This window comes from Vigna umbellata, chromosome 6, assembly GCF_029865625.1.
Source record: "Vigna umbellata cultivar VRB3 chromosome 6, Vumbellata_1.0, whole genome shotgun sequence".
Taxonomy (NCBI): domain Eukaryota; kingdom Viridiplantae; phylum Streptophyta; class Magnoliopsida; order Fabales; family Fabaceae; genus Vigna; species Vigna umbellata.
In genome coordinates, this window is record NC_142170.1 from 21,932,309 (window position 1) to 21,947,059 (window position 14,751).

At 38.1% G+C, this 14,751-nt stretch overlaps 1 protein-coding gene and 1 pseudogene across 1 annotated transcript; both read left to right on the plus strand.

Annotated features, from left to right (window-relative positions):
* The first annotated feature begins 4,950 nt into the window (after positions 1-4,950).
* LOC148196982 (uncharacterized) lies at positions 4,951-14,299 on the plus strand. The gene is made up of 8 exons (XM_088093560.1): positions 4,951-5,367; positions 7,223-7,309; positions 7,392-7,466; positions 7,577-7,657; positions 13,582-13,646; positions 13,692-13,860; positions 13,945-14,033; positions 14,173-14,299. The coding sequence occupies exons 1-8, from the start codon at positions 4,951-4,953 to the stop codon at positions 14,297-14,299; spliced, it is 1,110 nt and encodes a 369-aa protein (XP_087949686.1).
* LOC148196983 (putative sucrose-phosphate synthase) lies at positions 10,670-12,872 on the plus strand (annotated as a pseudogene).
* Positions 14,300-14,751: the final 452 nt, after the last annotated feature.

Here is a 14,751-nt window from a genome sequence, read left to right on the forward strand (position 1 = left end):
AGTTACCATTTCAGACTGTTCAGATTCCAGATGATGATGATAGTGGCATCAACATAGAAGATGGGGAGAAGAGTCATGAACTTACTATTGTGCCATCTACTTTCCCATCATACTATGTCCCTACTCTTGCACCTGAGGAGAGTGATGAGTATTTTGAGGAGCAGGCAGAAATAAGCAGTAACCCTGAACCAGGTAGACCACCTTCATCTTCCCACACTTTTGCAATCTTCAAGGAAGAGGAGGTAAGCATACCTCAATTTGATTATGTTGATGATTATGTGGTTGAGAGGTATACTGATGATTATATTGTTGTTGAGTCTGATTTTAATTTCCCCTCTATGCATGATGAGAACCAATTTTTGCTGTCGCATCCGAATGTTTATTCTCCATGCATTGAACATGAATCTGAGTCTGCAGTTGATATTGCTTGTGATTTTGAAATTGATTCATGTTCTGAGGATGTATCTGAGGTTCAGTCTGATAAATTGGGATTGGGTGTTATACCTCTGCATGCCATTTCTTTGGAGCCACATTGCACTAACCATGTTGCAGGAGGTACACAGGAATTTGACCAACATGCACCCACAGTGGAAAATAAAGGTGCTAACACTGACAAAAGCTTCAAGATCAATAGGCACCAGCTGAACCTGCTCATCGACAATCTTTGCTTCTTAGATCCAGCTGTGGATGATATCTCCCTGCTAGATCAAATCTGGAGGATGAAGCAATTCTTCCTCAAAACTTCCTGGCTGGATCCAATGGCGGAAGACATCCCCCTGCAAGTCCAAAATTGGCAACTGCCACCATGATCAGGGGAGTTTTCTTTCTCTCTTCTCCCCTTTTCCTCACTTTTATTGCACTTTGTCGATATCTGATGATTGTTCTGATTGTTTGATCTGCTGATTGTGACACATTGAGGACACTGTGTAGTTTAAGTGTGGTCTATTGGGGGAGATTTTTATTTGTCTTTGTTAGTTTTTGTTTTCTTGGTTAAATTTTTTCTTTTCTAGGTTATTTTTGTCGTGTCTTGTGTACAGTTTTACATGTTTCTCTTGATTTCTGGACTTTGTTTAGGTTGTAGATGTGTCTTTCACTTCATTGATACTCTGATTTGTTTGAAATCCTTGCTTTTCTTTGCTTGGGAAGATGGTTATGATTTTTGAGAGTTGAATTGATTGTGACAGAATTACCCTGTGTGAGATTTGAGCCACTTTATGTTCTTTCTTGTGTGTGATATGTCTCTTGATTGCTTGCGCATATGCCTTGGCTTGACTCTTTTTGATGATTCTTGATTGATATGCATGTTTGGAAGTGATAAAGGCAATTTTGTTCTTGAGCCTCTCTAGCCAAATAAGCTTACCTTGTTTTGATCCTTTGATAACCCCTTTTGAGCCTATACTTTCCCCTATTTCTTTGTTTTGAAGCTCATACACTAGCCCTAAGTGAAAAACCATGATTACCTTAACCTTAGGGAATTTTGGAGCTTTGGAAGTGTTTTGGGAACAAGTGTGGTCTCTTAGGGGTTTCTGATGAGTTGGCTAGTTGGTTCCTCTTCTTGTTTTGTTTTGGTAAATATATGTGTATCTTGTCTTTTACAGTTTTGTTTTGAAAAGAGAAGAAAAGAAAAGAGACAGGATGAAAAAAAAAGAGAGCAGAAAAACAATAAAAAAATGAAAAAAAAATTGTGAATAATTGTGAATAATGGAGTCAAGAAGAGGACGGAAGTAGAGGTTGTGGGTGTGTTTGAATGTGTTTACACTTGTTCCCCATTGCTCCTCTATTTCTTTTGGTTTGTAACTTCTCATCCATATTTATCCTCCCTTGTCCTTGGCCCCATTACATCCATGAAAGACCTTTTGATTTGAACATGCATGTATTTTGAGTGTTGATATTAGAGGCTTGCCAAGTCTATTTGTGTTTGCTTTCTTGAGTGCATTGAGTGACATGGATTTACCTTAAACACTTGAGAGAAACACTGATAGTGCATCTGTGAGGTTTTGTTACTTTTGATTCACCTCTTGAGCTGATTGATCATTTTGCCATGTCTTGAATTGCTTGGATGATTTCATGAGTATCTGCTTTCTCTGATTCATTCTGTGTTGGAATTGTCTACTTCTTTTCTCCGTCCAGATTTCTTGAGGACTGTGTAAATTCTGTTTCTGTCCTTGTTAGTCTTTGTTTTCTGTATGCTGAGTCTGTGTCACCTTCCTAAAAGTCCTTTGAACTATTCCTTGATCTGCGTCTTGATTTTGCCCAGGAGTGCAAAAGACTAAGTGTGGTCTATTTTGATGAACCAATATTTTCCTCACTTCACTTAGTTTAATGTGCTAGAATTAGTCGGGGAATTATGCTTAAACGTCCGGTATTTTCCTGTTTTTCCTAATTGTGCTTAATTTGATCGGAAATTCTTATTTTAACTAATTTGAATTATCTGAGCTTATTATTTTGCATTATTAATTATGGGAAAATTTTGGATAACTTTTTGGGACATTAGAAAGCTAAATGAGAAATGGAAATTGAGCCAATGCATCTTAGCCATTTTTATTTTCGCTGGCTGCCGCGTGAATGTTGTGTCAACTTGTGTGTCTTCGTTTGAGTTCAATTCTTATCCGTTTTCCATGCAATTTTTTTTCATAGTTTCGTCTGGATGTCTATTTTAACGTATAGTTTTTACTTTGTTCAAATTCGTTCTGTGCTGTTCCCAGTATTTATTTTACTCTCATATGTCAGTCCAGTAATTACTGTTTGAGTGATTTCTAATCTGTTGCATTGTTTGCTTGCTGTTTAGTAATTGTGGTGGCTGGAATTGATCATTGGACAGTGCTAAAACCTCCCAACACTCTTAAACAAGGAATCCAACAGCTTGGGAGGCACTCACGGCCTCCACATCTCATAATTGTGCTTTAAGAGGAAAAAGTGCAAGCTGCCACATTGGAGAATTTTTCTTTGGAAAATTAAATGTGTGAGTCCGTGAAGCTGGAAGGAATGAGGGGGCCACCACTCACATTATTTTACATTGGCTTAGTAAAGCTCACGGGAAGGAGGTAGCAGGCAGGAGAGGAAATTCATTCTTTTGGCTTAGGAAAAAGTGTAGCTGATTTAATTTGGAGAAGCTTAAAGGGGTGTTACGGCTGAATAGAGAGCTCCAAGCAGGAGATGGCACATTGAAGGCGCTAGTTTCGTTTTCAATTAAGAAGCACACGATTTTTCAGTCTATCAATGAATGTGCAGCGTTGGTGTGCAAGCTGCACATCCACGAGAACTACATGGTGATGATTCATGGAGAAAGGGGTCTCTCGGGTTTTTTTTTTCCAGCAGTAAGCACACAGTGATTTTAATTTGAGAAGTTCACACACTTTTTCTTGAAGTTTTATTCTAGTTGCATGGAGTTTCTTGTGCCTTTCACTTATTAGCATGTTGCATTTCTTTTTATTCCCGCTGCCATGATAATGTTTTCTAATTTATTTTCTTTGTACTTTTTCGTAGCACTTCATTTATTAGGTCTCATTTTCTTATTCCAATTCCTGCTGCTTGTGAAGTTGCTCTATGCATTAAATTGGTTAACGGAATCTTGCATTTAATTTCATTCCAAGCTGCAACGTGTTCTTCACTTTCTAGTTTAATCGTTGTAGTTAAATACAATACCATGTATTTCTTTATTATCTGCTGAATTTTAATAAGTTCGCACATCTCGTTGTACGACCGTTCGGTCTTCATGCTTTGCCGATTTATTTTAATGTTTTCAATTATGTTCGATCGTGTTTAATTCCTAGTTTTAATTTAGTTCTTTTGTAATCACAAAAACACTTTCAAACCCCCCCCCACTACGTGTTTGATCTGAGACTGAACCAAAATTGGTCCTTGAGAGACGACCTAGGAGTAACTTCCTAGTACTATACTGCATTCTTTTATGCACAACTTTTGTTGGGAGGTGCGACCCTCTCATCACCCATACCTTGTAAAAATCACTTTTGGATGTAATGAAATGTTGTAGAATTGTTTGCTCAACTTCTTATATCCCTAAGTCTCCTCTGAATTTATATTTCAGCCACTCTCCTCTAGCTTCCTTCCTTAGTATGAAGGCTTTCTGAGCTTAGAGGCTCCAAACACATACCATACTGATGAGTCAATATTTTCTCGATTTCACTTAGCTTATTGTCCTAGATTTAATCAGGGAATTGAGCTAGAATGTCCAGTATTTTCCCATTTTTCCTAATTGTGCTTAATTTGATCAGAAATTCTTATTTTAATTAATTTGAATTATCTGAGGCTATTATTTGCATTATTGATTGTAGGGAAATTGTTGGATAATATTTGGGACATTTGGAGGTCAAAAGAAAATGCCACATCAAATATACTTTAAACTAAAATGAGTGAGGAGGTGTGGATTTAAATTATGGGAGTGCACATGGAGATGAGCTTGGTTGGAGAAGCTAAGAAGTGGTGCTGGAAGAAAAAGGAGGCTCACGGCCTTCACACAAGCAAGGTGCACTTGGGGGAAATGAAGAGCTACGTCCAGCAGAGTGAAGCCACGGCCCACACAAGGAAGCGGTCCACACAGCAGCTTGGCACATGAAGAATTAGAAAGCTTGGTAACAGCAGCAAAAGGGGGTGTTTCAATTGGAAGATCCACGCTGATTCGGTCTAGCAAAATGAAAGAGCACGCACGTCCAGCAACTCTGAAGAAGACAGCGCACGTCCAGCAGGAAAGGAGTGACATCCAGCTATCTTCACGCACCCACCATCAGCACACGTATTCGGCCCACACCGAGAGAAGCACGGTCCAGGAGAGGGCAGCGTATCCAGCAGGCTGCACGTCCAACAAAGCAACACGGGCCACACCTTCTTCCACGATCCAACAACGTGAGCGTCTAGGGAAATGAGCAGCAACACACGTCCAGCACACGGGTTTGGCTTCTATTGGGACCTCTTGAATTTATCCAGGAGAGAATGGATGTGCAACGGTCCAGCAACTCGAGGAAAGTGGTGCTGTCAACGCTCACAGTCCAGCGTCCAACAGCAGCAGCTAGAGGAAGCTCTGTCCGCAAGCTTGGAGGGGTGCACAAGGAAAGCAAACGGCCCAACAATACAAGTCTTGATGCCACATCCTACTTGCTGCATCCGAAAAGTACCAGCAGCCAGCAGCAGCAACACGCTGATCTCAATGGGCTGGACTTCACGCTCCCAGCTGATTCACGTGGCACAGCAACAACACTTAGAGAGGGCCCATGGAGAATTAATTATGGAACATCCAGCAGCTTGAGAGGAGAGGCGCGGACAGCAGGTCCAATAGGTGTGTGCTTGGAGAGAATGGGAGGTGCACACGGAAGAAAGCAAAGGCTGCTGACTGGAAGGAAGGAGAAGCACGTGGCCCTGAAGTAGCAGACGCGTCCAGCAGCTTGGAGAAGTGTTTTAAAAACCCGTGACGCTGGATGAAGAGTGTGTGTCTCGGCCTGGAGCTGTTCCAGCCGCCACCTGGTGAGAAAATAAAGAATGGATTTTGGCTTGAAAGAAAGGAGTGTACGGAGATTTAGATAGGGATTGGTGTGCACATTTTTTATTCAGTAGCGTGAAGTGAGTCTTTCCTTTCTTAGAGAATAGTGTAGAAGTAGATAGTAGAGAGCTTGGAAGGATGAGGTGCCGTGAGGGGAAGTCCACAGCTGGACAGTAGGGAGCTGGACAGTGAAAGTGCTGGAACAGTAGGAGCTTGTGACTGTGATGGAGGGCTACGATTGAGGCAAAGTGGTGTGCATGTTTCAATTTTAATTTCTTGTTTGCTGTACTAAATTATTGCACAATTTGAATTCAATGCAAAGTTGGTTTCATGTTGTTAAATTCCAGAACTATTTACTGCTTCTGTTTTGTTGTTATAATTAAGAAAATGCATCTTGCGGCTGGAATAGAAATTAAAGGCAAAGAGTAAGCTAAACATCAAAAGCAATTCATCATAGCATAAAGAAAACGCGTTAATAGTGAACTAAATTGCAATTGTTGAACCGCTGCACCTCCATCGATTAAACAAGAAAAATAAATGCTTGAACAGTAGAACAAAAATGCAATAAGTCAGCGCTTTTCTAAAAGCCAAAATTCAATCCTTCTCCTACTAAAGTTGGACGTGATAGCTATATTCACTTTCGTGACTTAAAAATGAAATGTGCTACTGGAATGAAAACCCAAAAGAAATTGATTCATCAGTCACCGTTACACTAACTGATGGAAGACCATCTAAGACACACATTGGACCTCTTACTAGAGCCATGGCAAAGAGGATTCAAGAGGAAGAAGGATCACCTACCATTTTGGTTTTATCACTACAAAAAATAGGTTATTTAGAGGGGGTTATTTTGAGGAGGTTATAGAAAACCCCCTCAAATTAACATACTTTAAGATGTTTAATTTAAATTATCTAACTGACAATATATATGGGGGTTTTAATTTCTTTCAAGAGAGGTTTATAACCTCTTCAAATAAAAATATATTTTTATTCATCATCTTCTAATTCTTTTACATTTTTCCCTCTAAAAATTTTAGACTAAGTTTCATTTTAGCAATATTAAAATTTTATTCCCTCCAGATCTAAAACTCATCTCTGCCTAAAGCCATTATTTTTCTAAAAGTTAATTTTCGTCTAAAAATCTTCTGACAATTTCTCCCTTCATTTCACCTGAACCCTAGTTTCTCCCTTCATTCCATCCGCTCACTCCCTCTTCTTTCATTTCTCGTTTAGATTGCAGACCGCTCACTCCGCTCACCTGAACCCTAGGTTCTGCAAAATCCCCAATTCCTAAGGTTTCATCTCCAACATCATCCGCACCTGTGAAATCACCGGTTCCCAAGGTTTCATCTCCAACATCATCTGCACCTGTGAAATGACCGGTTCTTATAACAAAAGTATGTAATGTATAGTTTTATTCTTTAGTTCCAACATAATTGTAAATTTTCGGTGGGGTAATGTCAGCTCTTCACTTGAACTTTCCCAATATAGGAATGCTGGGAGAATTACTTTGACCAATATTTTCATCAGTATACAGACATATACTAAGATACTTTTGTACTAGGTGGGATGATGTTGTTTGTTCTGTTAGATTGTGGTAACTAGTACATTGTAGTTTCAATTAAGTTCCTCTAAACTGGATCTAGTTTGTTGATAGATTGTTACCAATTTGATTTTTATTGTTACAGTTTTATCACCACTTGACATTCTTTTTTTTTTCTGTTCTAGATTTTTGAGCCATTTGGTCCTATTGAGGTTGTCCAACTGCCTCTTGACTTGGAAACAGGCCACTGCAAGGGTTTTGGGTTTGTTCAAGTTCGTTTCTAACACCTAAATTTGCAAAACTTTGCTCTATGACATAATTGTATTTATCTCTTTAATTAATTTCACTGGGCAGTTTACCCATCTTGAACATGCCAAGGCTGCTCAGAGTTTAAATGGAAAATTGGAGATTTCTGGCAGGACTATCAAGGTGGAATTATTGTGTTGTACATTTTAGTTTTAACCTGGTATCTTTAAGTTTTGTTGATGACAATTCTGCTAGTTCATGTGTTTCTGATTGATGTTGTTCATCAAATTCAGGTCTCATGTGTAACGGATCATGTTGGAAGTCAAGATACCACCGCAAAATCGGCAGACTTAGATGATGATGAAGGTGGATTGGTAAGTTTGTTTCGTTATATAAAGTATTCAAAACTGGTTACAACTTCGCACGTTATTAAGAATTTTAAATCTAATCCTCATCGTGCAATATTTCAAAATTACTGTCTGTGCTTTATAGAAAAAGAAAGTTTTTCTATTAAAGATGTGTTTAAAAAATGTATGATAATCAATGTAACTCTTAAAAAGTAGTGTTTTGTCCTTCCAGAAGTTAGAAATATTTATCAAAGCAAAAAGTTTCAGAAATGCTGTATCAATACCTCTAGGAAACTCCTACTATAAAAAAAATTAACAAATTAATTTAAATTGTATTGAAGTAAAAACAATTGTTAAAATTTTAAAATGATTTAATGTAATGTAATGAACATAAAAATAGAAAATTAGAATATAGTGTCTAATTTGTCACTTGATGAGCCAGAACTAGAGAGTATGTTTTTTAATAATGATGATGTAGGAGGTCACCAACTCTAGATTAGATACTTTTGAAGCAACTAGAAATTCATGCCACTTTTTTTTGTGAGGCTGCTTGTTAGTGTGCTTAACTAGTTGTCTTAAGAAATATGTTTTCATCTTGAATTTTTGATAAAAGATTGCACTGTGAAGTGACCACACATTCCCTCGTAATATTTTCTTTGCATGTTATTATCATAAATATTGTCACGCATAACAAGTTTATATTTTCGAAGGTGAAAATATAATTCTTAATTCAATTCTCAATACATGTTCCCAACACAAACACACGTATGGTGTCTTATATTTTAGACATTAGGTGTGCCTAAGTGTCAGTGTTTAGTGCTGGTGAGGATTTGCTCTTAGGTTATAAGTAAATTATGTACATAGGTTAGAAGCTGGTGCTTTCAGCATTCCCTCTTTTATATGATAAGATCTATCCTTTTATTTTCTTCACCTTTTATCCTTGGACCTTCACTTGTAATTTTGTACTCTCTTATGACACATTTCTTTATAGTTGAGTACAATTCCGAGGGTGTTAAGTAAGCTCCTTTATTCCTGCCTTTGTTTTTATTTTTCTGGTATAATGATAACAGTTATAAAACTGTTATTTTCATGCTTAAAATTGACACTAAAAGCAACCTTTATACTTAGAAACTAGCTTGAAATCATACTTTTATCCATATTTTCAGAAATAAGAGAGCTGGACAGGTTTATGCTTGATTTCAGTGTTTTTGTGCAGATTTTAAGGTGAATTTAGTGAAAGAAGTGAAGAAGGAGAGAGATGGAATCAGAAAAAACATCAAAAAGTGAAAAAAGAGAAGTCGCAAGTACCGCTGAGCGGCAGTTTACCGCTGAGCGGCAGTTTACCGCTGAGCGGCAGTTTACCGCTGAGCGGCACTCAGGAGCTCACGGGAGGACCGCTGAGGGGCAAAATGGCCGCTGAGGGGAAGAAACTACTCACGCACTTACCGCTGAGCGGCACTTTACCGCTGAGCGGCACACTTATGGGCTTGGACCTAGATTTTTTGTAATTTTAGAATAGTATATAAGCTTTAGGACGTCCTAGGGTTTGTATCTTTGGCAGAAACGAAGCAAACACTCTCTCTTCCACCCCTTTGAAGGAGGATCTTGGATGCTCAGGCTACCTCTTCACCTTTCTAGGGTTTTATCTTTCATTCTTTCATTATTGTTCATCTAGGTTCACCATGAATATGGTGAACTAAACCTTGTATGTTTGTTGGGGAATCAATGTAATCTTTTGAAGCTCTCATATATGGAATTTGTGTTTACATCTTAATCTAAGATCTATGTTTTCTTTCATCATTAGTTAGGGTTTTTCCTCTTTGCTTAACTCGTTCAATGCATGATTATTGATTTTGTCGATACGGGAACGTACGGGGAAGTCTAGATCCGGGGAATTTCTCCCAATATTATATTGGTTGTCGTTAAGCTCCTGCACTTGATGAACTAATTATTAGGAATGCTAGGAATTGTATGAACTCGTAATTAGGGAGAAGCCTTCTTGAAAGGTACTTTAGAGAGTGACATTAACAATGATGATTTGAATGTTGAATTCCTAAAATATGTGAGAGTGGATAAGATGAAATTGAACCCCAACAACATATTCATATATATATTTCATTGAAAGTGCTTTTCTTTTGCTTTTGCCATTGATCAACCTCATGCATACATGTTTATTTTCGTCTTTTGCATATTAAAATCCAATTATTTCGTTCTTAAGTCTTAGCTAATCAACAAATCACATAACTAAACTAGGCCGTGAGTCCTTTGGGAGAACGATACTTGGTCTTACCAAGTTTATTACTTGAAACGATTCGTTCATACACCACAATAAGAACGCGTATTACCGAAGGTTAATTACCGACGGCCTTCAGGCCTTCGGTAATGTATTGGTGAAATTAAATTACAAAGGCTTTTTGCTCTTCGGTAATATCTTCGATGCTTTAACTTCAAAAGTTGAGCATTTCTTCTTCAAATTTCCCAAAAGTAGAACAACCTCCCTCCCTTATGTCGAAACTCACTCCTTGAGTTAGGGTTGCGACCTTCGTGGCGGTCAGCCGGTTCGATGTTGTGGTTTGATGGCGCGAGTTGGTGGTGTGGACGCTGACGGAGGTTCGTTGTTGGGTGGCGCTCTTCCATTTCCTACTCTCTGTTCGAAGCAGTTTTTTGGTTTAAAGCGTGGGTTGTCGTCCTAAGGCGGTTTGAAGTGGTTATTGTTGCGGACGCTGACGGCGGTTCGTTGGTGGCTGGTTTGTGGCTAGGGTTCGGGGGTTTTGGTCCTTGTGAGTGTTGCGACAGGTTCCAAGTCCTCTCTGCTTCTCAGAGAGAGAGAGGCAGGTTCAGTCCTACTCGCTACTTCGTCGAAGAGGTCATCGGCTTTGATGAGACCGATCTCTACCGCTCATGGGTTCAGGTATGCTCTTTCGCTCTCCCTTTCTTTCTGATTCCGCTCATTCACTTCTTTCCGATGATCTTCTCCTTTTCGTTTTATAGGCTTCATCCACCAGGAGTCCTCAGGAGAGGAACACCAGGTTGGAGAACATGTGCTGGCAGATTTGGAACCTCGCTCGCTAGAAGAAGCAGGTTCGATCATCGACTCTCAATTCTCAATTCTTGATTCTCGATTCTCGATTCTCAATCCCGTCGATTATAATTATTATCAATTATGTGTTGTGATTTTTCTGCTTGATGATGTCTATTGATCGTGCTGTGTGTGTTGTGATGGATTTGAGTAGTTGGAGAGTGAGGCGGCGCAGAGAGTGAACAAGCGCCGCTTCGAGCGCGAGCGAGGGCGGAGGGAAGCCACCGCGGATATGTCGGAGGGCTTGTCGGAAGGAGAGAAGGGAGATCCGGTCAGTGACGCGTCAGCTCACGGCGATGCCAACAGAGCCAGGCTTCCCAGAATCAGTTCTGCAGATGCCATGGAGACTTGGGCCAACAGTCAGAAAGGGAAGAAGCTCTACATTGTACTCGTTAGGTAGGTGTCCTTCACCTCTGTCTTTTTGCTTTTGTTTTTATTGTAATGAATGTGTAATTGAATCGAGCTCTGATGATAAGTGGATTGATATTGAAGTTAGACTGTTTGTTTCTTTATTCTGCTGTGTAGAGTATAATATTCCTATATTTCAATTCTTCCACAAAAATACATAAATCATAACACTCAATGCATATATATTCAGTGTCGTCAAGAATGAACGACAAGTTAATTATTAAAGAAAATCATTTCCACCATCTTAAAAGTGTATAATATTCCTATATTTTACTGTAAGAACAACAAGTAAGAAAAACATAAATAGTTATATTTTTGGCAATTAATGATTTCATGGAATATGCTTGCAAAACTTTTATATCAAATATATGAGAATGTAATATTTCTAATTTTAGTTTCATGAGAATCTTTCTTGATACATTTTGAAAAAGAAATTAATGTTTAATAAATCCAAAACCATGTTACAGACCCTTTTATAAATTTTATGACTCTGGATATATATATATATATATATCTCGTAGTTTTCATATAATTATTAAGGAAACTTACAATATCCAAACCTTGATTGAAACTTGCTTCGATGGAATGAAGGGTGTTTTTCCAAACTAAAATTATTACAGTTAAAGAAAAATCAAAATTTGAAAACTATACTTAGACTTGGGCCAACAGTCAAAAAGGGAAGAAGCTTTACATTGTACTCGTCAGGTAGGTGTCCTTCACCTCTGTCTTTTTGCTTTTGTTTTTATTGTAATGAATGTGTAATTGAATCGAGCTCTGGTGATAAGTAGATTGATATTGAAGTTAGACTGTTTGTTTCTTTATTCTGCTGTTCAGAGTGTAATCTGTGTATTCGCTGATTAGATTAAGCTATGATTGGTTTGATTTCGTTATTTGATTTTAACAAGAAGGGGCATATGTGTGCAGAATTCATGGCCTAATACGAGGTGAGAATATGGAGCTAGGACGTGATTCTGATACCGGTGATCAGGTAGCGCTTTCATTTTTATTTGTTTTTTAATTTCTTCGAAATGCTGATTTTAATTTATATACAAAATAGACTTATTTAAAACAACTCATTTCAGCTTTTGATAGAAAGTTTATTCCAACTTTTTTTAGTTTTCTTTTTCTGCCAGTGTTCAGGGAAAAACTTATCCAAAAAGGATCTTTGTCTTCCTTTTGTTTTTTCACACTGCCAATGTGTGCAAACTAAAATCTTTCCATCTGTCTTTGTTTCTGCTGAATAGGTTAAGTATGTGGTGGAACTAGCGAGGGCATTGGGGTCTATGCCAGGAGTTTATCGGGTTGATTTGCTAACTAGACAAGTGGCGGCTCTGGATGTAGACTGGAGTTATGCGGAGCCAACAGAAATGTTGACACCAAGAGACGCGGATGATTATGGAGATGACATGGGAGAGAGAGTAGTGGTTCTTATATTGTTCGTATTCCATTTGGTCCGAGAGATAAATATATTCCGAAAGAACTTCTCTGGCCATACATTCCTGAATTTGTTGACGGAGCACTTAACCACATTATACAGATGTCCAAATCTCTTGGGGAACAGATTGGCAGCGGGCGTGCTATCTGACCAGTCGCCATCCATGGACATTATGCAGATGCAGGTGACTCTGCTGCTCTTTTAGCTGGCGCCTTAAATGTCCTATGCTTTTTACTGGGCACTCGCTTGGCCGTGATAAGTTGGAACAACTTCTGAAGCAAGGTCGACTATCGAGAGATGAAATAAATGCAACTTACTAGAAATTTATGGTTTATTATGTGTATTTTTCTGGTTGGTATATATATATATATATATATATATATATATATATATATATATATATATATATATTTTAGTGCGCTGGATTTTATGATGTTTAGACCGTGACTGGATGTGCTTAGGTGTTTGGAAAACTTATATAAGGATCATCTTTAAACAACATAATGTTGATGCGAAATTAATATATACTTGAATATGTTGGATGAAATATGATGTAGGGAAATGATTATAGCGTTGCATATTCCCTGGTTGTTGTAGTTCTACTTACATTTATAAACTACATCAAAGCAGATCATAAACTACACCATAATTGGTTACTGGACAGCAGAAAATTCGTTCTTCGGAAATTACCGAAGGCTTTTGGCCCTCGGTAATTACCGAAGGCTTTTGGCCCTCGGTAATTACCGAAGGGCAAAAGCCCTCGGTAAATGTTAGCGACAAGGGATTTACCGAGGGCTCTTTGGCCGTCGATAAGCCTTCGGTAATTATCTTTTACCGACGGTTTTGGGCTGTTTCCGAGGGCTTCTGGCCTTCGGTAATGCCCTTTTTTTTTGTAGTGATACTTGCTGATTGTAAAACAAGTTTGTGACATCATATTTTGGTGTTCATAAATTTGTTCATCATATAATAACAATGATCTACATTCAAATTAAGAACCTTGCTTATCTACCGTACTCTTTTGCTGTGCAGACTTTAAATGCTCACTCTAGAGCATTGCTGATGCAGAGGCTGGCTGGTGCTGACATTTCTGCAAGGTTTGTTGTTAATACTAGTATTCCTCACATTTTTCTACTTTGCAGCATGGGTATGCCTGTTGTGAATGGCTCAGTTCCTGCTCAGCAGGCTGTTAGCTTACCTATTGGTGCATCAGTTCTTCCAGCACAAGTTATGCCTACCCCAATGGTAGAACCTGTAGGAAGCCCAAGCGAGTGTTTACTTTTAAAGAATATGTTTGATCCTACCACTGAGGTCTGTGGTTCACTAATTTTATTTTAGTAACAGGTAATGTTTTCATTTAACAAAGTACTGATGATGGTAAACATTGCAATGCAGTCGGAACCAGATTTTGATATACACATTAAAGAAGATGTAGAGGAAGAGTGTTCTAAATATGGCCAGGTGAAGCATATTTTTGTTGACAAGTACGTTCATAAATGTTTAACGCCCTTCAATAATCATGAACAATTTTACTACATGCCTCAACTTTTAATTAAATTTAAATTAATTCCACTTTAATGTGTCACAACTTACAATTCTTTAATTGGTTTGGCATGCACACAGAAAAAGTGCAGGTTTTGTCTATTTGCAATTTGAAACAGTGGAAGCAGCGAGTGTTGCTCAACGTGCAATGCACATGAGCTGGTTTGCACGCAGGTCAGTAATCTTCATGGTAATCTTTTGCCATTGATCAACCTCATGCATACATGTTTATTTTCGTCTTTTGCATATTAAAATCCAATTATTTCGTTCTTAAGTCTTAGCTAATCAACAAATCACATAACTAAACTAGGCCGTGAGTCCTTTGGGAGAACGATACTTGGTCTTACCAAGTTTATTACTTGAAACGATTCGGTCATACTTGCCGATTGTAAAACAAGTTTGTGACATCATATTTTGGTGTTCATAAATTTGTTCATCAAGTTTTTGGCGCCGTTGCCGGGGACTCGTGGTTTAACTGGTTAATTTGTGTGATTATTGATTATCTTTGACTTTAATTTTGAATTTCTGTTTTTATTTTCTTTTTTTATTTTTTCGGTTTTTATTAGATTAGATTTTATTTTATTTGATTAGATTAGATTTTATTTTATTTTATTTTATTTTATCTTATCCTCTAAATCTTTTATCTTCTGAATCTATATC

What these genes read in the sequence shown, in the direction of transcription:
- LOC148196982 (XM_088093560.1), top strand. Translation starts at nt 4,951, where the DNA reads ATGGATGTGCAACGGTCCAGCAACTCGAGGAAAGTGGTGCTGTCAACG. An exon ending in AGGGTTTTGGGTTTGTTCAA is followed by an intron (nt 7,310 to 7,391) that starts GTTCGTTTCTAA and finishes TTCACTGGGCAG; the next exon opens with TTTACCCATCTTGAACATGC. An exon ending in GGTGCTGACATTTCTGCAAG is followed by an intron (nt 13,647 to 13,691) that starts GTTTGTTGTTAA and finishes TCTACTTTGCAG; the next exon opens with CATGGGTATGCCTGTTGTGA.